General features: G+C 35.6%; 1 protein-coding gene across 1 annotated transcript; it reads right to left on the reverse strand.

Annotated features, from left to right (window-relative positions):
- Positions 1-720: 720 nt before the first annotated feature.
- Positions 721-22,706, reverse strand: LOC306662243 (taste receptor type 2 member 14-like; the record flags this gene model as incomplete). The annotated part of the gene is made up of 3 exons (XM_079141771.1): positions 721-1,159; positions 1,484-1,595; positions 22,232-22,706. The coding sequence occupies 3 exons, from the start codon at positions 22,704-22,706 to the stop codon at positions 721-723; spliced, it is 1,026 nt and encodes a 341-aa protein (XP_078997897.1).
- Positions 22,707-24,563: the final 1,857 nt, after the last annotated feature.

The raw sequence follows: 24,563 nt of genomic DNA on the forward strand, positions 1-24,563 counted from the left end.
ACTAACTCATTTTACCTGACAAAATTACCACTTATTTCTTTATGGATTACACTGATTATCCATAGGCAAAACACAACATGCTAGAAAAATAAATCTGTTTTCCACCTTAGTGGAACATAATAACATAATAGGTACATAATAACAGAAAGTATAACATAAACAATAATGTTCATTAAAAGACCATTATAATCGTGATTTGCTGCTCTTTTGCACTAAAATTAAAAAAGGGCTGTGGTGCATACTTTAAAACTATTTGAAAGAATGCAATGTACTTCAGAATGAGAATTATACATTCTTAATAATGATATAATGTACAAAGAATTCTCAAACTTAAAATAATAAAACATAAAGGAAATTGGAATTATGGCAGCCCAAAAATTTTGAGGAATTTTTTATTTAAATGTAAATTTGATCTTAAAATTAAAAAGTAAATAAATTGTAAGGAGAAACAGAAAAAAAACTTATACTTTAAAGGATGAATTAAGCATATTCAGTTTCCAACAATCTATATTTTATTCTTCATTTCTTCTGATACTCAAGCTCGTATATGTACTCTTAATGTAATAAAATGTTTGGACAGTACTTGTTCAAAATTTAATTTTGTAAAATTCACAAAGATGAAAACAACCAAGGAATATTGAGAAAGTATAATTTATAACATACAAATATTTCTTTTGAATTGATTTTCCTGTAGAATATGCAAGATGATCCCAAAATGGACTATGGACCTGATTCAGGTCTGGCGTCTTTGAACCTGCACCTCAGCCACCACAGAACTGAAAGAAAGGTCTGGCGCAGCTTGCAATTTCCAAGGATCAGAAGATAGGAATGGCCTGAAGGAAAAACAATTTTAGTAGCCCAGACAAACAAGATGATTGGACTTTTCTCCAGCAATTCAAAACTCCAAACTTGTAGAAGAAATGAAACAAAGTAAACGGCATACAGCAGCAGGAAGGCGATCACAGTTTGCAAGGCTTTCACGTGGGCCGTGGTGCTGGCATCTCTGGACCCTCTGGCTTTGTGCTGCATCCTCTTCAGGTGTTTCCACAGGGAGATGATTAGCAGGAGGAAAGTTGCCAGGGACACAGTGAAGGGTACAAACATGAACATAGAATTGGCGAATAAAATAACTTTGTAAAATTGTACATAATTCCATGAACTGGAATTATAAGACATGTTTCTTTTAGATCCATCAATCCAGGTATCAATATATATGTTCATCTGTATCAAATTTATAAACAAGAGAACCAGAGACACTAGCAATGTTACTGAAACTACCTTTTTAACTCTCCACTTTAGGTAAAGAAAAACAGAGTTAGAAAAATTGGCTATCTTCAAAAAATAAAAGATACCTAGGCATGTAGCAAACCAGAAGCTAAAATGATTGCTTACTCTCAAGGATATATAAACTACCCTAAATATTTTTCCAGGTATTCGTAAAGCTGGGTAAAGCACAGATATCCACCAACTTAGCAATACTAACCAGAGCACACCAATTCTTGAAATTGCCAGAGCAGTGAGGATTTGCTCAACTGAAGTGATCTTTCGTCTCTTGATCCAGTCCATGCAGTTCACCACTACTATGAATCCATTACCTAAATTTCCAATTATTAATTCCACACTTAAAATGACTGTAAGTATGCTCTGTATGACACGACCCATTGTAGGAGAATGTCCCAATTTATAATATTACTGCTGACAATTTCTTGATGCACTCATCAAAACATGTTATGTATATCTGATTCTTGAAAGAGTAATGATATTGTTCATGTTAACTCACCTATATGTCAAAACAGCAAACACCAAGATTTACTAATGGCTCAGTTCAGAGCTTTCTTCATGAAAATTCTGAATTTGTCCAGTTAGCCCAACTGAGATTCATCTAAATACTGTGTAAGGTTGCACATGATAGCAGATGATGAAGAAAACACTGAATTCTCATTTGCTAACATGCAAATAAACATGCTTATTTGCATTGTTTTTCTGTTTTTCTTTTTCCGCAGAATTTAATCTGGCTATTTCAGTTCCCGTCAAGAATCATTGCAAAATATACATATAGTGGGTAACAAGACTCCAATCTGGTATATGGAATTTCCTAAGCACTGAGGTTTTATAAACACTTCAAAATTAGGTCTGAACAATGACCTACACATATGCTATTCAAAGCTCTTCCTACAGACTCTGCCTTATATACTACTATTACATTATTTCTTAAAAGTTCAGTACTAAGGTGGGCATGGTGGTGTACACCTGCAATCCCAGTGGCTCCAGAGGCTGAGGCTGAGGTTCAAAGCCAGCCTTAGCAACTTAGTGAGGCTATAACCAACCTGGTGAGACTCTGTCTCAAAATAAAAAATAAAAAGGGCTAGGGATGTTGCTTAGTGATTAAGTACCCTTAGGTTCAATCCCTGGTACAAAAACAAAAAAATAAATAAACAATAGTTCAATACTAAGAATAATACTTATTTGTTATATCCATTTTTTTTTTTTTTTTTGGTACCAGGGATTGAACTCCGAGGCAATGGACCACTGAGCCACATTCCCAGCCCTATTTTGTATTTTATTTGTTTAGGGCCTTACTTTTGCTGAGACTGGCTTTGAACCTACAATTTTCCCATCTCGGCCTCCCAAGCCACTGGGATTATAGGCATGAGCCACAGCACTGGGCTTGTCATTAACTTTTTACACAGGTACACCTACATACACAGACACAAACAAATTCACCCTAAAACACATTTATTTCAGTCCCAATTCCCTTTTTTCCTCTCAATAATTCTGATTATTCACTTCCTCAACATTTATTATGCACTTGCTTCATGCTTACGACTGTGGTATTTGTTAAGACATTGTTTAAAAAATGCTTTTGAATATATCAAGAATCAATGAATGGGATGGATTCAAACTAAAAAGCTTCTCAGCAAAAGAAATAATAATGTGAAGAGAGAGCCTACAGATTGGGAGAAAATCTTTACCACATGCACATTAGATAAAGCATTAATCTCTAGAATATATAAAGAACTAAAAAGACACCAAAAATCCCAATCAATAAATGGTCTAAGGATCTGAGCAGACAGTTCTCAGAAAAAGATATACAATTGATCAACAAATATATGAAAAAATGTTCAACATCTCTTGCAATTAGAGAAATACAAATCAAAACTTCTCTAAGATTTCATCACATTCCAATCAGAATGGCAATTATCAAGAACACAAGCAACAACAAATGTTGGTGAGGATGTCAGGGAAAAGGTACACTCATACATTGCTGGTGGGATTGCAAATTGGTGCAACCATTATGGAAAGCAGTATGGAGAGTCCTCAGAAAACTTGGAATGAAACCACCATTTGATCTAGCTATCCCACTTCTCAGTTTATACCCAAATGACTTAAAATCAGCATACTATAGTGACATAACCACATCAATGTTTATAGCAGCTCAACTCATGGTAGCTAAACTATGGAACCAACCTAGGGGTCCTTCAACAAATGAATGGATAAAGAATATGTGATACATAAAATGGAATATTAGCTGGTAGATGGATGGGGTTGGAAAATATCATGCTAAGCGAAATAAGCCAATCCCAAAAAACCAAAGGCCAAATGATTTCTCTTAGAAGCTGATGCTAATTCACATTAAGTGTGGTGGGGGGGGCAGCGCTAGGGAAGAATAGAGTTACTTTAGAATAGGTAGAGGGGAGTGAAGGGAGGGGAAGAGATATAGGAGTAGGAAGGAAAGTAGAGTGAAACAGATATTATTGTCTCATGTATACATATGGCTGAATTATGGATGTGATCCCACAATATGTACAATCAGAAAAATGAGAAATTAGACTCCTTTATGTATGATTTATCAAAATGCATAAGTTTATTTCTACTGTCACATATAACTAATTAGAACAAATTAAATTTTTAAAAAATAATAGGCAGGGAAAACAATAAAGTAAAAATCTTTTGAACCAAATAAATAAATAAAATGAACTGTTTCACCGACGGATGTGAAAACAAGTGGAAATCTTTCTGCTGTCCCATGAAGCAGACACTGAGGTGAATGAGTTCATCCACACAGCAAGATTTCTGCTCATTCTCTGCCTCTCTCTGACTCGGCAGAGACCATTTCTCCATCAACACCAGAGATCTCCAGATTTCATCCACTTCCCCTCACCTTCTACCAACATCTGCTCAATGAACATCACTACAGGCACCCAAGTAGATGAAAGATAATGCATTGCCTGGTCAAAATGGGGAATAGCAGCATGACAAAATTAATCCTCCTCAATAGCTAATGAAAAGTAATGGATTATAATAACGAATTCAGAAAATTACCCAGATGTCCAAAAAAAAAATGCTTCATGTACTACAGAGATTACATAAAAAGACATGGAATACCCAGTGTATAGGGCTGACCCCACCCTTGGTCCCCTGGAAAAACACTGAGCAAAAAGAGTGAATCCAGTATCTGGACATTTCTCACAATTGCCTTACCTTCAGAGACACATGGAGAAGGCAAAATGGGAGAGCATGGGATGATCTTTATGAAAACTCCTAAGAATACCGTAAGCATACCATAATGTAAAGGTAGGAAGGCTCCTCTGGCCTGGCTCCTTCCAGGAAGCAAAGAGTTTAGGAAAGAAGACAAAGAACAATACAATCAACTACTGGAACTTCGAAGGCTTCAAGCAAAGAGACAAAACTTGGGTTCCAGTGAGGGCTATCCTCACCCTGAGCAGCTCTCCAGGAAGCCTCAACTCTGCATGTTTCACTCTGGATGGGATATAGTAGGTTTCCACCTAAATAACAGCTCCTAGGGAAGACAGGAAAGGGTGAAAATGGCATCAAAGTTACTTCCCACACATCTCATCCACAAAGCAAAATAATGGGTCAGTCCCTCAAAGTGGAGTAGTGTCTTCATCCATGTCAAAGTCAATACTGTATGTATGTATATTTAGAACTTAGTACATTTCATTTTAATTTTTTCATTTACGACAAGTTTTATATACTGACCATACCAAATGGAAGAAATCAAACAAGTGTTAATCAACTGAGCATTATATCTATAATGGTAATCCCATTGTTAGATTTGTACCAATACCTACTATATTATTTAATGAACTAAATTAAGTTCTAGATCATCATCACTGTAATTTAGTAGAAATTAAAGTAAAAAAATTTATTGAAACTCTTTATTTCCCCTAAATTCTAAGTAGTGTTACATTTAAATGTAATTTTGACATTTGTAGAAAAATAGAAACTTTGTTTTCTACTGTGAAATACATGTTCAAATAAGTAGTTTTCAATGATCAGCCTTATTCATCCCTGTTGAACCATGTACTATGTTTTCAGTAAGGAAACTCTATGGATCACCAGCAAGATCAGCATAACTGGGGTAGAAATTAAAATTTGAGCAGTTGGCCTCTTCAACATTTTCTATTCAGGTAGAAGAGAGCAGTTAACAAAGGAGACAGAGAAGCTGTGCTCAATGACCAAGGTTATAAACCAGGAGAGGTGCTTATGTGTTATAAAAATTACAATGGAAAATGACATTGAATTCCTGAGATAAGCAGACAGTTCTACATAATGCATAAATATAAATCATAACTACTTCTAATGTTGGATAAAATAGAATATATGTGTGAAAAACACATGGTTTCATAATTCTGAATGTATATTTCCTGACATTTTGTTGTTTTCCATCTTATTGTTTCAAATAATCTGTTCATTTTTTTTTTCTCCTCTATTCATCTTAGAGGTTTGGTAGTTTACTGAATTAATAATGTTAAATCCTTTCTTAATTTTCATCTGTTTATCTACTCTACTAATGAGATTTATTCTTTCCTGTACTGTTAGAATTGTATTTACTTACTTCCTCTTTCATGTGTAGGATTTGTTTAATAATATTCTGCAATGCTATTTTAGTGGTCTTGAATTCCTTCAGATCATGCTTCTCTTGGACAAAGTATACCCAAATGAGTAGACAGAAAGAAATAATAAATATCAGAGCTGAACTAAATAAAATAGAGATTAAATAACAATTCAAAGAATTAATGAAACAGTTGGTTCTGTGAAAAGATAAGTAAAATTAACAAAACTCAAGCTAAACTAACCAAAGGAAAGAGAAGACCCAAATAAACAAAATCAGAGATGAAAAGTTGGATATTCCAACAGATACCACTAAATCCCAGAAGATCATTAAAGAGTATTTTAAAAAATTATATTCCAATAAAATAAAAAATCTAGAGGGAATGGACACAAGGATATATATGAAATTTGAACCAAGGATATATATGAAACCTAAACAGATCAATAACAAGCAATGGGATTGAAACAGAAATACAAAGTCTCCCAACAAAGAAAAACCCAGTACGAGGTACACTCACTGCTGAATTTTACCAGATTGTTGAAGAAGAACTGACACCATTGCTTCCCATTCCATTTCATGAAGTACAAAGGGAATGAAGCCTTCCAAATTCATTCCATAAATTTAATATTACCCTGATATTAAAACCTGATTAAGACACAACAAGAAAACTATAGACCAATATCCCTGATGAACATAGATTCAAAACTCCTCAATAAAATACTTTCAAATTAAACTAAACAACACAACCAAAAGATCATATACCACTATCAACTAAGTTTCATTTCAGGGATACAAGGATGGCACCACAGACAAATTAATAACTATAACAACAACTCATAAATAAAGGATAAAAATCACATGATCATCTCAACAGATGCAGAAAAAGAATTTTAATAAAATTTAACATCTTGAAGAAACTAGAATTTTATCTCAAAATAATGAAGGCTATATATGACAAACTCACAGCCAAAGTCATACTGAATGGGGAAAAACTAAAACCATTTCCACAAAAATCAGGAACAAGACAAGAATGTCCACTCTCACCACTCTTATTCAATATAGTACATGAATTTTTATCCAGGGCAATCAGGCAAAGAAAGAAATAAAAGGGATATAAATAGGAAAAGAATAATTTAAACTATCCCTGTTTGCAAATGACATGATTTTATGCTGTGAAGATTCTAAAGACTCCATGAAAAAACCCTTAGGAAGAAATTTAAATTTTTTTTTCAGCAAAGTAGCAAGATTCAAAATCAACACTCAAAAATCAGTATACTCTCTGTAGGCCAATAGCAAACTTACTGAGAAAGAAATCAGGACAATACTCCCATTCACAAAAGCCTGGGAAGAAAAAAATTTTAAAAACCTGAGGAATAAAACTAAGAAGCCAAAAGACCTATTATAAAATTGTACAATATTGAAGAGAGAAACTGAAGAAGACACTAGAAGATGGAAGGACCTCCTGTGTTCATGGACTGAGAGAAAAAAAAATTGTTAAAATGACTATAATACCAAAATGGATGTAGAGAGTCAACAGTCCGTCATCAAAATACCGATTATATTCTTTACAGAACTAGAAAAAAATCCAAAAATGTATAGGTGACCACAAAAGACCCCAAATAACCAAAGCAATTGCAAGCCTGCGCTGGAGGCAGCACAATGCCCAATTTCAAACTATTCCTCAGAAACCACAGTAACAAAGACAGGATTGTACTGACAAAGAGACACACGTGTACATGAATAGAATAAATTAAAATACCCAGAAATAAACCCACATATTGACAGCTACGTCAATAACAAAGGTACCAAAAAACACTGGAGAAAAGACAGCCTCTTCAACAAATGAGCTGGAAAAAACTAGCCATCGAGTGTAGAGTATGAAAACTAGATTCCTGACTCTTACACTATAGAAAATCAACTCAAAAGCCATCAAAACCTTTGATGTGAGACCTGAAAATTTTCAGATATTAGGAGAAAAGATAAGGAAAATAGTTCAAGATACAGATACAAGAACAATTTCCTGAATAGAACTCCAAAAGTTTAGGAACTAAAAGCAAGACGTGAAAAATGGGATTACATCAAATTAAAAAGCTTCTCTCTGCCAATCAAAGGAATGCATCAACTGAATGAAGAGAACTTATGAATAGGAGAAAATCTGAGCCACTCATTCAGAGGATTAATATCTAGAATATATAAAGAACTCAAAAATCCTAACATCAAGAACAAGTAATCAGATTAAAAATGGGCAATTAATCTGTGCACACACTTCTCAAATGAAGTACAAATGGCCAGTAAATATATAAAAAAGTGTTCGACATTTTTGTCATTGGAGAAATGCAAATCAAAACTATCTTGAGATCCTACCCTATCACAGTCAGAATGGCTATTATTTTTAAAAAATATGAAAAATAACAAATACTAGTGAAGGTGTGGAGAAAAGGGAACCTATATACATTATGAAAAACAGTATGAATGTTCCTCAAAAAACTAAAAACATAACTACATTTGAGTCATCTACATCACCCCAGATGAAGTCAGCACACAAAAGATGTACCTGCATAACTACCTTATGAAGGGAAGAGAAGAGGGGAGGAGGACAGGAAGGAGTGTTGTAGGGAGAGTAGATACAATTAAAACACAATATATATGCATATATGGAAATGTCACAGTTGAAACCCACTAATTCATGAAATTAATATGAGTTAATGTTTATAATAAAGATCAAAATATAATTTCAATAAATAAATCTGATTATCAATGTACAGCTCATTTTCTATAAAACCTCAATAACTGCTTTCTTTAACCTAAAAAAAAAAAGTCAGAGTTGCTTCTTATGCACACCCACAGTTTTCTTATTTTCTTAAAATATTTAGCATGTCATTTGCTCAATATCATTCTTTCCCTCTTAAATTTTTATCTTTGTATTAGTGTGCTTAGGCTACCATAACAAAATACCATAGACTGGCTGCTAAAACAACAGAAAATTATTTCCTCACAGATCTGGAAGCTGGAAGTCAAAGATCAAGAGGATGCCAGAGTTGGATTCTTATGGGACCACACTTGCTGTTGGTCCACAAGACACCTTCTCACAGGAACTGTCTTCTGTGAGCTCTCAGACACCTGGTGTCTCTCCTCTTCCCATAGGATGCCCATCCTACTGGATAAGGGTTCCTCCCTTATGACCTCCCTTAACCTTAAAGATGTCCATAAGTACCCACTCTCCAACTACAGTCATATTCAGAATTTAGGCCTCATTATGTGAATTGGGGGGGTAAACAATTAGTTTTCAATAGTCTTTCTGAAGTAGGTTCATTAGTAACATTTTCAATGAGAAGGTCCGTATGAGAATATCATTAGTCTTTTGTTATTTTGAAATAATATTTATTTATTTACTTACTTACTCACTTACTTATTCTCTTGTACACATTTGAGTCAAGAATTTATGATTACAGTTACCTTGCTAAGCACTTTGAAAATATGAATCAGGAATCTGCTCCCTACATACCCCCAAGCAGATAGTTTAGTGAAGGCCAAGGCACAAAGCATATCACTCCTTAATATGTCTTCAAAGAATTTCCACCACAAGGGAAAAGTAATATGGGAGCAAGACTCCAGACAATGATGTTGGAAACTCATGAAGGTCATGACATTGAAGAGCTGCTCTTCAGAGAAATTCAGAAAAATGTATGTGAATTTGTGTGGCATGGTAGAAATGAAAGACATTACACAAGATTTTATAGTTTCGTTTGGGTTTTTATTTATTTTTATTCTTTATTTCATTCTCATTGGCACACCGTACTTGTACACATGGTGGGATTCATTGTTACATATTTGTGGACACACACAATATAACAGTATAATTTGACCAATATCATTCTCCATTATTTCCACTTTTCTTCTGGATTATATAAATCTTTTGCCTTTTATACAGGATTTTGTATCATCCAAAAGGAAAATCTCATGGAGTAAAAGATAAACATGGTAGAAGGAATATGGGAAAGAACATTAAATTCTGCTTGAATCACCACTCAGTCACATCTGCCTGAACTGCAGCTATTTAAAGATGCTAGGAACATTTAAAAATGGAATTACAGTGAGCAGTCTGTCAACAATGCCTTCTTACTTTCAACACCATCAAATCATTCCTTTGTCAAACAAACATTTCTCATAAATATAAAAATGATTTTATAATACTCTATTATCAGACAGGTACAAGAAACATACCTCACTCCAAAACCTTGCAAATGTAATGAGTGTGGCAAATCCTTTAATCAAGACTCACACTGCATCAAATAGTCCACACTGGATACACACGATTTCTTTGTGACATATGTGGTAATATTCAATCCAAAATTGAACCTTACAAGTCATGCCAGAATTCACACTGGAGAGAAACTGAACAAATGTAAAGAATGTAGAAAGGTCTTCAATTGTATTTCACACTTCACACAACATCAGAGAATTCACACTGGAGATAATTCTTTCAAACATAATAAATAATACCTAATAATTCATATTGGTAAAAACCTACAAATGTAAAGATTGTGGCAAGGTCTTAATTGCATTTCATACCTTGCACAACACTAGAGATGCATCCTGGAAAGGAACCTTACAAAAGAAATTAATGTGAGAATGTTTTCACTTGCAATTCACACTTGAATTTCATCATAGAATCCTTTCTGGAGAGAAATGTACAAAGATAATGAATGTGAAAATATATCCAGCCTAAAGTCATCCCTAGAACATCATCAGAGAATTCATACTGAAAAAAATACCTTCTATGTTTAATGAATGAGCACAGCCTTTAGGTTTCATTTAAGGCTTAGTGACCTTGAGTTAGTCCATAACGGAGAGAAACCTTAGCAATGCATTGGATGTGACCAGGCCTCAAGGTGAAAGTCTGACATCAGGATCCACCACTGGATTCATGCTGCAGAAAAATTTTACAAATGTACTAAGGGTTGCAATTATTTTAGTATGAATTCAGACCTCAGTATACAACAGATAAGATACCCTGAAGAGAAATCTTTTAGAAGTACTAACGGCAAATGCTATTTAATAAATTATTTAACCAATCTCATGCTATACTCTATATCAGAGAATTTATCGGAAGAACAAATAAGTCTCTACTTCTCCAAGATTAACTTTTGGTCTTTTACACTACATTCAAGCTATGGTAAAAATATGTTAAAACACTTGGCATGTCAAAAGTACTGGGATGTTTGAAAATTTTCCAATTATCTTCAAGTTATGAAACATCCCATTTTTGAGATTTCCTGCAAAGTCTACCTTACTATTTTATGAATTTTGGATATTCCTTCAAGACTTTTATAATGGTGTTCACAAAGGAAACCGTGGGAGGAAAGGCATTAGATCATGAAATGAGAATCATTGCTGTCCATGTTTCTGAACAAGGAAAACACTATGCTTTAATATTTAAGGTTGGATCCAAGATGGGGGACTAGAGGGTGACTGCATCTCCTGTCGCTCCAGAACCCAGGATTCAAGAAGGGGAGGCATTGAGAGACTCAGACTAACATAGAGCCACGGGGTGAAGTTCAGCCCGGGCGGCAGGCCCGGACAGGGGCGGCTTCTCAGAGCAGGGGAGGGAAGCTAGAGTTTTCCCAGGCAGCCCTGGCTCCTCCGGCAGCGGGCTCCTTCCATGGCCAGCTTCTCAGAGCAGGCCACCCAGTGAGAGCCTTTCTGCACAGAGCCAGCTCCAAGTCCTGGAGCCAGCGGTGAGGTCCGGCCCGCAGGCAGCCTCTGGGACCATGGCAGGGCCGCCAGAGACTAGAAGGGCCTGGAACAACATTTACCAAGCCCTGAAAGAAAACAAATGCCAACCAAGAATCTTATACCCAGCAAAACTTACTTTCAGATTTGACAACAAAATAAGATCCTTCCATGATAAACAAAAGCTAAAGGAATTTGCAAAAAGAAAGCCAGCATTACAGAACATTCTCAGCAAAATATTCCATGAGGAAGAGATGAAAAACAACGATGCAAATCAGCAAAGGGAGGAACTAGCCTACAGGAATAGCCAAATAAAGGAGAAACCAAATCATGTCAAAAAACAAAAATGAGTTCAAGTGACTGGGAATACAAATCATATCTCAATAATAACCCTGAATGTTAATGGCCTGAACTCATCAATCAGAAGACATAGACTGGCAGAATGGATTAAAAGGAAAATCCAACAATATGCTGCCTGCAAGAGACTCATCTCATAGAAAGAGATACCCATAGAGTAAAGGTGAAAGGATGGGGAAAAACATACCATGCACATGGACACAGCAAAAAAGCTGGAGTATCCATCCTCATTTCAGATATGTGGACTTCAAGCCAATACTAGTGAGAAGGAATAAAGAAGGACATTACATACTGTTTTAAGGGAAGCATAAATCAGCAAGACATAACAATCATAAATATCTATGCCCCGAACATTGGCTCATCTATGTACGTCAAACAAATCCTTCTCAATTCCAGGAATCAAATAGACCACAACACAATAATACTAGGCGATTTTAACACACCTCTCTCACCACTAGACAGATCTTCCAAAAAAAAAAAAAAAATTGAATAAGAAACCACAGATCTCAATAACACAAGCAACAATTTAGACTTAACTGACTTAATAGACCTATACCATCCAACAAAGAGTGAATACACTTTCTTCTCAGCAGCACATGGATCCTTCTCTAAAATAGACCATATTTTATGCCACAAAGCTACTGTTAGCAAATACAAGAAGATAGAGATACTACCTTGTACTCAATCACATCATACTGTATTGAAATTAGAATAATGACAGAAGTAAAAAACAGAAACTTCTCCACAACCTGGAGATTAAATAATACACTATTATATGATGAATGGTATACAGAAGACATCTGCAGGGAAATTTAAGAATTCTTAGAAGTAAACAAGAACAAAGACACATCATATCAAAATCTCTGGACACTACGAAAGCAGTACTTAGAGGAAGATTTATTTCATGGGGCGCATTCAACAGAAGAAGTAGAAATCAACAAATAAATGACTTAACACTACAGCTCAAAAGCCTAGAAAAAGAACAGCAGACCAACACCAAAAGTAGTAGAAGACAGGAAATAGTTAAAATAAGAGCCAAAATCAACGAAATTGAAACAAAAGAAACAATTCGGAAAAATTAAACAAAATAAAGAGTTGGTTCTTTGAAAAAATAAACAAATTGATAAACACTTAGCCACCACTACAAAGAGAGAGGGAGAAAACTCAAATTACTAAAATTCGGAACTGAAACAAGGAAATATCACAACAGACACGAGTGAAATCCAAAACATAATTAGAAGCTATTTTGAAAATCTATACTCCAACAAAACAGAAAACCTCGAAGACATCAACAAGTTTCTAGAGACATATAAATTGCCTAAACTGAACGAGGAGGACGTACACAATTTAAATAGACCAATTTCAAGTAATGAAATAGAAGAGGTCATCAAAAGCCTACCAACAAAGAAAAGTCCAGGACCAGATGGGTTCTCAGCTGAGTTCTACAAAACCTTTAAAGAGAGCTCATTCCAATACTCTCAAAGTATTCCATGAAATAGAAGAGGAGGGAACCCTCCCAAACTCATTCTATGAAGCCAATATCTCCCTGATACCTAAACCAGACAGAGACAACATCGAGGAAAGAAAATTTCAGACCAAATATCCTTAATGAACATCAGTGCAAAAATTCTCAATAAAATTTTAGGCAAATCGAATACAAAAATATATTAAAAAGATAGTGCAACCATGATCAAGTGGGTTTTATCACAGGGATGCAAGGTTGGTTCAACATCCGGAAATCAATAAATGTCATTCCCATATCAACAGACTAAAAGTTAAGAATCACATGATTATTTCATAGATGCAGAAAAGCATTCGATAAAATACAGCATCCCTTGATGCTCAAAAACACTAGAAAAAACTGGATAGTGGGAACATTCCTTAACATTGTAAAGGCCATCTACGCTAAGCCCATGGCCAATATCATTCTCAATGGTGAAAAACTGAAAGCATTCCTCCTAAGAACTGAACAGGGCAGGGATGCCCTCTTTCACCACTTCTATTCACATCATCCTTGAAACTCTAGCCAGAGTAATTAGACAAACCAAAGAAATTAAAGGGATTTGAATTGGAAAAGAAGAACTCAAACTATTCCTTTTCGCTGAGGACATGATTATATATGTAGAGGAACCTGGAAATTCCACCAGAAAACTTTTAGAACTCATAAGTGAATTCAGTAAAGTAGCAGGTTACAAGATCAATGCCCATAAATCCAATGCATTTTTATACATAAGTGATCAATCTTCAGAAAGAGAAGTTAGGAAAACTACCCCATTCACAATATCCATCAAAAAAAAATAAAATACTTGGGAATCAATCTCACAAAAGAGGTGAAAGACTTCTATGATGAAACTACAGAACACTAAAGAAAGAATTAAAGAAAACATTAGAAGATGGAAAGATCTCTATGTTCTTGGATAGGCAGAATTAATATTGTCAAAATGGCCATACTACCAAAAAATGCTATACAAATTCAAGCAATTCCAATTAAAATCCCAATGATGTACCTTACAGAAATAGAGCAAGCAATCATGAAATTCATCTGGAAGAATAAGAAACCCAGAATAGCTAAAGCCAATCCTCAGTAGAAAGACAAAGCAGGGGATATCGCAATACCAGATCTCTACTACAGTGCAATAGTAACAAAAACAGCCTGGTATTAGTACCAAAATAGACAGGTAGATCAATGGTACAGAATAGAGGACATGGACACAAACCCAAATAAATGCAATTTTCTCATACTAGACAAAGGTTCCAAAAATATGCAATGGAGAAAAAGATAGCCTCTTCAACAAATGGTGCTGGGGAAAACTGGAAAACCATATGCAATAGAATGAAATTAAACCCATATCTCTCACCCTGCACAAAACTCAACTCAAAATGAATCAAGGACCTGGGGAATCAGACCAGAGACCTGCATCTTATAGAGAAGAAGTAGGTCAAATCTTCAACTTGTTGGCTTAGGATCAGACTTCCTTAACAGGACTCCCATAGCACAAGAAAATAAAAGCAAGAATCAACGACTGGATAGATTCAAACTAAAAAGCTTTCTCTCAGCAAAGGAAACTATCAGTAATGTGAAGAGAGAGTCTACGGGAGTGGGAGAATTATCTTTGCCACTCATACTTCAGATAGAGCGCTAATTTCCAGAATATATAAAGAACTCAAAAAACTCTACACCAACAATACCAATAATCCCATCAATAAATGGGCTAAAGGAAATGAAACAGACACTCACAGAAGAAGATGTACAAGCAATCAACAGATATATGAAAAATGTTCAACATCTCTAGTAATAAGAGAAATGCCAAATCAAAACTACCCTAAGATTTCATCTCACCCCAATTAGAATGGCGATTATCAAGAACACAAGCAACAATAGGTGTTGGCGAGGATGTGGGGAAAAAGGTACACTCATACATTGCTGGTGGGGTGCAAATTAGTGCAGCCACTCTGGAAAGCAGTATGGAGATCCTCAGAAAGCTTGGAAATGGAACCACCATTTGGACCCAGCTATCCCATTCCTTGGTCTATACCCAAAGGACTTAAAATCAGCATACTACGAGAGATACAAGCCAACATCAATTTCATAGCTTCTCAATTCACAATAGCCAGACTATGGAACCAACCTAGATGCCCTTCATTGATGAATGGATAAAGAAACTGTGGTATATATACACAATGGAATATTACTCAGCCATAAAGAATGACAAAATTATGGCATTTGCAGGCAAATGGATGAAATTGGAGAATATCATGCTAAGTGAGATAAGCCAATCTCAAAAGCCAAGGGACGAATGATATCGCTAATAAGGTGGAGGATGACACATAAAGGGGGGGAGGGAAGGGTTAATGTTAGGGGTTAGAGTTAGGGTTAGGGAGGGGGGCAAGTATGGAGGAAGAAGTACTGTATAGAGGGTAAAGAGGGGTGGGAGGGGTGGGGGGGAGGGAAAAAAAATAACAGAATGAATCAAACAACATTACTGTATGTGGATTTATGATTACACAAATGGTATGCCTTTGCGCCATGTACAAACAGAGAGGCAACAGTATCCCATTTGTTTACAATAAAATAAAAAAATTTTAAAAAAAACTGTGGCATATATATATATATATAATATATCTATATAATATATATATACACAAGTGGAATATTTACTCCGCCATGAAGAATGATAAAATTATGGCATTTGCAGGCAATGGATGAAATTGGAGAATATCATGCTAAGTAGATAAGCCTATCTCAAAAACTAAAGGACAATGATGTCGCTGATAAGCGAATGATGACATATAATGGAGGAGAGAGGGGTTAGCGTTAGGGTTAGGGGTAGGTTTTAGGTTGGGGTTATGGAGGGTGGCATATTGGAGAATGGAGGAAAGAAGGACTGTATAGAGGGAAAGAGGGGTTGGAGAGGGGTGGGAGGGGTGGGGGGAAGGAAAAAAAAATAACAGAATTAATCAAACAACCATTTTCCTATGTAAATGTATGATTACACAAATGGTATGCCTTGACTCCAAGTACAGAGAAACAACATGTATCCCATTTGTTTACAATTAAAAAATAAAATATTTACTGTCTAGCCAAAGAGTATTTGGAAGAGACTGAGCATGATGCAAATTATGGTGTCAGTCATTCTGCCCTACTGTGTTCTACACACTCTGGTCCTCACAGTGGACTAGCATGGGATGTATGGTAAGGAATGTTTCTACTACTGACTGAAGAGCACACCAATACCTTCGGGACCTGGGGTTGTATTGGAGGAGAGAATGTGTTCCTAGGGACAGATTATATGTTAGGAAGAATGCAGGGGAAATGTGGCCACCTACTACATTGAATGGCCACAGCTGTGTGTAGCATGCTTATTGTGTTTATTCTTGTAGGGAAAAATTATCAGAGTGGAGAGATCAACCAAAAGAATCACAATAGCATGCTTTTGATGAGGAATCATATTCTAGAAACTAATGTATTTCACTTAGTGATTTCTGATAATTTGGGACTCACTTTGAATGTCTTCTTCATGGTTGTTGTCAACCATACTTTGTATTTCTTCTTTATCTTTCACCATCTGCTTTGTCTTGGGTTAAAGGAAGTTTATCTTCTAAGCTATTTAGCAATTTACTTATTTTATTGTTTTTATAATATACATACACTCTTGGGATATATAACACTTCTCTCTTAATCATGTCTGAATTATATCAATGTCTCATTTAAATTCTAGTTTAAATCACGTTTCACTTGTCACTCCTTCTGATATGTTATGTAGATATATTTGCTTTATTAATCAACTTTATTTAAGCAAAATTTTATGTGACATAAAACAATGTAATTTGAATTGCAACCTATTCTATATCATATAGAATTTAACAATCATGTGTTTTAAACTATGGCATATCATTTGTTACAAATTTAGGAGGCACAGTTCTCTTTCTCCATAAATTTAATTTTCATTTGCTCAACATCACTCTTTCCCTCTTAAACTTTTGTCTTGTATCAGTTTGCTCAGTCAGTCATAAATACCATAAGTACAGTGACTTACGCGTGGAAATTTATTTCTGCACAGTTGTGGAGTTTGGAAATTGTACACAAGTGACCAGCAAGGTTGGCTTTAGATTAGGCTGCAGCCCATCCTGCTGGCTTGTAGGCAGGTCACTTCTCACAGGACCTTCCTAACTTGGCCTTCTCGTGAAAAAAAGACTCCTGATATCTTTCTTCCTCCCATAAGGATACCAGTGTTACTGACTTGAGAACACCTCATGAATTTATTTGATGTTAATTCTCTATCTCCTAAGGCCTTTCATCTAACCAAGTCAATGAGTTAGAGATTCAATACTTGGATTGGAAGAGTTTGGAGGAAGCAAATCTTTCATTCCATAATGGTCTTTGAAGCTGACCCATAGCAGGATTTTTAGTGAAGAGGTGTATGTTGGAAATAGCACTACTCATTTTCATTTGGAAAGTCTAGTAAGTAATCTATTTCTTAGAATATAATCTTTAGCTAAATATTAAGGATTGCCATCATAGGACTTTGAAAATATGCATCAGTTCATCTTCTAGTATATAATTTTTTTAGATTTTGCATGTGATTAAATTTGTATTTTCCCTCTTGAGATTACCCACCCATACTGTGCATATACTTTCTGAATTTCTATGCCTCTGATGTTCCATATTACAATGAATATATACAAGGTGAATATGATGTTTCGATAATCATGGACCATGTACTGAAAAAGATATCATACCACTTTAACATGTATTTAGTTGATCTGAGGAAAGGGAAATTATGATCACCTTAATAAATAACAGAACGCACTTGACACTTTGTTGATAGTAACTTTATTCATTTATATTAGAAACAAACCAAATATCCTTCCATGTGTGAATGCAAATGAACCGTGGTATATCTGTACATGAATACTACCCCTGTACTAGACATCAGTGTGGATGAATCTCAAAGATGTAAGCTAAGTGAAAGAAGGTACCTTCCAGGTACATCCCGTATGACCTGTTCCTGTCTCATTCTGGAAAAAGGCAGGACTATGGGACAGAAGACAGATGAGTATTTGTAGGAATTTGGGGTTCAGGAGGGTTTGACCACAAAGGGGAAGTATATGGGATTATTGGAGGTGTTGCAAATGCTGTAAGTCCTATTTCTAGTGTTATATACGTGAATTATACCTGTGTTAAAACTTATAGAACTGTATAACATTTATACTTTTAACAGGTCTTATTAAAGTATCACAGGCAGTAAGGAAGAGAAAGATGCTCTGTAGGATGATTTTTTAATTTTTTATTTGTCTGAGTAGTTATACATGACAGCAGAATACATTTATGCATTTTATAAGTCATACATAAGTGGAATATAATGTCTCATTGTTCTGGTTGTACATATTGTTAGGGTTACATCAGTTATGCAGTCATATAAGTACATGAGGCTAATGTCTGTTTCACTCTACTATTCTTCCTAAACCCACCCCTTTCCTCCTCCCCTCACTCCTCTGTACCAAATATAAAGTAACTCTGGTTCTTCCCTAGTGACCCCCTACCTTATTGTGAATTAGCTTCTGCCTAAACAGAAAGCATTTGGCCTTTGGTTTTCTGGGTTTGGCTTATTTCGCTTAGCATGATGTTCTCCAATTCCAATCCATTTACCAGCAAATGCCATAATTTCATTCTTCTTTAAAGCTAAATAAAGTCCAACATATATATATATACACACATATATATACAATATATATATACACACACACGCGCGCGCACACACACACACACATCACATTTTCTTTATGTAGGAAGATTACAAAGTATTTCTCAAAGTGTTATCACTTACAGGTGCAACACTAGTAAATTCTCAATCCATAAGCAGAGATGCCAGTTATCACCACTATCATTCATTTTGAATATTTGAGAATTTTCATTATATAATAAATATGTATAGAAATAGTTACAAGGAAGAAGTAAAATAATCATTATAAATAATTGTATGCAGATGATACTCTTTTGTAACTACCAAAGACAAGATTCAGATTAAACCAAAGCACTTGTGACACTTGAGTGGAGCAGCTGTCTTACAGTTCAACAAATAAACAAGGAAAAACAATATGCAACCTTTTGCAGACACACTAGTCAGGAGCAAATATCATAGAAAAAATTAAGAATATTTACATTGGCACCAAAATTGCATATTCTTTTACATGTTTCCCCACCACATTCAGGATATGGGTGATCAGCCTCCTGTGGATGCTTCATAGCAACTTGGTGGGGGGAGTCTGCAGGGAGTTATCATCCTACCTCTGTGCTGCATCTTCACACAGTACTGGATGAGTCTGGATACCTCAGAACATCAGTTTCTCCACAGGAAAAACAGTACTTCAAATTTATGAATTTACTGATAATTGACCACACAAATATCACAATGTCCTCTTTTTAGTGGCTATTTCTTCAGAAGCCAACCTTGTATTTTATAGTATATGTTTCTCATTAAAATGTCTCCAAAAGACACATAGGTGTTCTACATAGATTTTTTTCAATGACTATATGAATGAATGACAATAGGAGAATGAGAAAATCATTTTTATTATTTTTTATTTGTTCTAATTGGTTATACATGATAGCCGAATTCATTTTGACACATTGCACACAAATGGAGCATAACATCTTATTCCTATGACTGTACAAGGTGCTGAGTCACACCAGTAGTGTAATCATACCTGTATATAGGGTGATAATGTCTGTCTCATTCTATCATCCTTCCCATCCCACCACTTCACCCCACCCCTAACTCCCCTCACAATTCAAAGTTCCTTCATTCTTCCCTACCCAATCCCCACTATGGATCAGCATCTACTTATCAGAGAAAACATTTGGCCTTTGGTTTTTTGGGATTGATTTATTTCACTTAGTATGAGATTCCCTAGTCACATCCATTTGCCTGCAAATACCATAATTTCATTATTCTTTAAAGCTGAGTAATATTCCATTATGTATGTGTACCACACTTTCTTTATCCATTCAACTGTTGAAGGGCATCTAGATCGGTTCCACAGTTTAGTTATTGTGAACTGAGCTGCTAAAACATTGATGTGGCTGTGTCCCTGTAGTATGCTGATTTTAAGTCCTTTGGTATAAACAGAGGAGTGGGATAATTGGTCAAATGGTGGTTCCATTCCAAGTATTCTTAGGGAGGAATTCTTTTCCAAATACAATCCCTGCAATTTGAAGGGATGTGTTTGGGAAAACTAATCATGAATAAAGAATCCATCAACTTAAAAAATACAAGAATTCTATCTCACTGAAGATTTGACAACAATCAGCACAGGTGATCAGCACATAACGATGATTCCCTGTCCTTTAGCCACCTCATCAACCTAATTTGTTTTAAAACTTTCACCTATTTATGAACTCACTTTTTATTTGCCACCTAATCAATATTAATATCACAGATGAATAACAAAAGTTCCTGTTGATGATATGGTTTTAATCCATAAGTTACTCTAATTTTCTGTTTCTATGACATACTGACTCTTTTCCCTATTTGTAAAATACAAGTACATGATGAAATAAAGTTAACATAAACACTAATTTTTCAGAGTAATATACATTAAGACTATTATCAGTCAAAATTCAATGATCTTATGCATTAAAATTGAAATGTTTTGTGAGACATATTTGAAAACCTTTGTACATTATATAATACATTGTAAAATGCATTGCAGTACTCACGGATTTCTTATATAAATGTATAATTCTAATAATGATTAATACTTTCCAAGAATTCATGAAAAGAAGATACTTGGAATAAATTAACCTCATGATTATGAGGAAATTTTTTTAAACATTGTAAATTGGGTCTTATGTTTGAAGTGATGAATTGAGTGTATAGCTGTCTAATAGTCTATATTTCATTTTCCATTTCTTATCTGCTCTTTTAGGGACTTATTTAAATTAAGGAACTGATTTGTGTTTAATTATAGTTTTAGTTTTAGTAACCATATTTCATACACAAAGATACATAAGTATTCTATATTTTACATTTCTCATTTTATAATCTAAAAAGTTAATGACTGATGGAAAATTTATATTATTATTACTATAAAGCTTATTATCTTTAATGAGTTTGCATTGATATCCTTGCATGTATAAATATACTATATACAATTTGCATATGTACTGCTAAGGTTGCAATATAGAGAGTTACTATATATTTAAAATATAATTTTGTAAAACACATAAAGCTATATTAATAGAAGAATATTTGGAAAGTGCAGACTTACAAGAATTTTGTGTTCAATTACTTCTCTCTAGGATACGCATAATGATCCCAAAATGGTCTGTGGACCTGGTGGCTCAGCATTTGGATGCCCCTCAGCCACCCCAGCACTGACTGAGAGGCCTGTCTCAGCTTCCTGTTCCCTAGAATCAGGACAAGTGAGTGGACTGAAGGGAAAGCTATCCCACCAGCCTCAATTAAAACATAATCAGACTACTGTTCAGGGACTCAGCGGTTAAAAACTGAAACAGAAAGGACAGAAAGAAAACGGCATACAGCAGCAGGAAGGCGATCACAGTTTGCAAGGCTTTCACATGGGCCGTGGTGCTGGCATCCCTGGGCCCTCTGGCTTTGTGCTGCATCTCTCAGGTGTTTCCACAGGAGAAGATTAGCAGAAGAAAAGTCACCAGGGACACAGTGAAGGGTACGAACATGAACAGAGTGATGGTGAATGATGAAAATATGAAAAATTGTTCATCTCTATTCAGACTGTAGCTGTCAGACAGGTTTCCTTTACATCCATCAACCCAGAAATCAATTAGTGTGTTTATAAACACAATATTTAAAAACAAGAGGAGGAGAGACATGATCAGTGTCACTGAAATAACTGTTTTAACTCTCCACCTTAGGTAAAGGAAAACAGAGTTAGAAAAATTGGCTATCTTGAGAAAGTAATAGATGCTGAGGCTTGTAGCAAGCCAGATGCTGAAATGATTGATTACTGTATATGTAATATAAATGATTCTCATAATTGTTCCAGTTGTCCATAAAGTTGGATACAGCACAGGTACCCACCAATCTAGAAAAAATATCCAGATAAAACCAATTCTGAAGAGTGCCAAAGTTGTGAGGATTTGATCAACTGAAGAGATCTTTCTTCTCTTGACCCAGTCCACACAGTTCACCAGTGCTATGAATCCATTTCCTAAATTTCCCATTATGAATTCCACATTTAAGATGATTGAAAATATGCTCTGTTCAACACCAACCATTGTCTGTTAGAAAAACCCCAATGACTAAAATCACTGCAGATTTTGTTAATGCATCCGTCTAAGGCTATGTATAATTAATTCATGATGATTCATAACATACTGTCTTTGAAAAACTTCCATCTACAAGATCAAACCAGCAAACATCAAGATTTGCTCCTGAGTTGGTTCTCAGCTTTCTTCATGAAAATCTGTGATTTCCCAGACAGCACAGCTAAGCATCATCCTGATATTGTGGGTCTTACACATAGCTGCCTTTTGCAGTTGATCCTGAAGAAAATGCTGAAATCTCAGATACTCACATGCAAATAGATCCATTTATTTGCATTGATTTGCTATTTTTTCCTTAAACACATATTTCAGTCAGACTACTTAAGTCATGGGCAAGTAACCTTACAAAATACTAACACATACAGCTTATAATTAGATTCTAAACTGGTATGCAGAACTTCCTAGTCACAGAGGTTTTAAACACTTCAAAATTAGGTCTCTAAGAACGTATACATACATTTTTCCAATGCTCTTCAAAGCATGAGAGTTATCCTATAATCACATATACATGTATGACTCAAATACTTGGTACAGAAAAATGTACAAATCTATCATTTTACCTTTTACAAAGCCATGCATGCCCGCACACAAACCCAGAAACACACATTTGTTTGAATTCAGATCCCCTTTTTTCTAATCCCAAAATTCAGGTTTTTCACTGATTCAACATTTCTCAGGAATCTTTCTCTTGCTTAGTACTGTGTGATAGTCATAAAGACATGGTTTCAAAATGTTTTCAGCTATTGACGCAGTATTATGACTGTTTTATCCTTGCATCTGAAAGTCAGTGAGAATCTTCCTGTTGAACTACGAAGCAGTCACTGAGGCAAATGAGTTCATCCACACAAAAAGAATCTTCCTAATTCACTACCTGCCCCTGGCCTAGTAGGACCACTTCTTCAACTACACCAGGGTCCTCCGGGGTTTTATCCAGCCTCCACTCACTTCCGTGCTTATCATCAAGGCAGCAAGGTAGATGGAGAATGATGTGCTGCCAGGGAGAGGTGGAGAAAAGATAGCATGACAAAATTGTCCATGACAATTAAAGAGTAAACAAGTGACTAATGACACAGATACAGCAACAACTTCCAAAGTCGGCAGAAAAGCGTATCATAAGCCTTAAAGATGGCAGAGGGAAGATAGGGAATTACAGTGTGCAGGACTGAACCCACCCACAGGCACCTGAAACCGTGCTGAACAAAGAAATGAAACCAACATAATGAAAAATTCACGAATGCCCAACATTTAAGGAGACAGACTGACAGAAGGTCCATTGCCCAGCATGAGAGGTTTGTAATGAAAAGCTCCTAAGAACAGAAGTGCAAACATACCGTCAGTCTAAAGGCAGGAAAGTCTCCTGACTTGGCTCCTTCCACATAGCATAGAGCTCTGGGAAGAAGAAAGAGAAAAGCAAGCAACCCCAGGGGTGAGGTTGTGGGGAGCGGGTGCTGGTACTGGAGCTTTGTGGACTTTCAGAAAAGAGACAGAACTTGGGTTCCAGCAAGGATTGCGGTGATTCCTGAGCAGTTCTCTCTGAGGCCCCACCCCTGTACCTTTTCTCTGGGTGGGGAATAGTTTCAGTTTCCACCTGAAAAACAGCTGCTAGGAAAAGACAATCTTTTCCAGTCAAGGTAACAATAGAAAAAAGAATAATTCCCAAACTTCTCATCCATAAACCAAAATGACAAGAGAGGAACAGCAACTGCATTCATTTCCATGTCAATGTTGTATGTGAGTGCATTTAAACAAGGTTAAAGTATTTCTTTTAATTTTTCATTTGTGACAAGTTTTGCATACTGGCTGTACCAA

This window comes from Sciurus vulgaris (genome assembly GCF_902686455.1).
Source record: "Sciurus vulgaris genome assembly, chromosome: 5".
NCBI classification, from domain to species: Eukaryota; Metazoa; Chordata; class Mammalia; order Rodentia; family Sciuridae; genus Sciurus; species Sciurus vulgaris.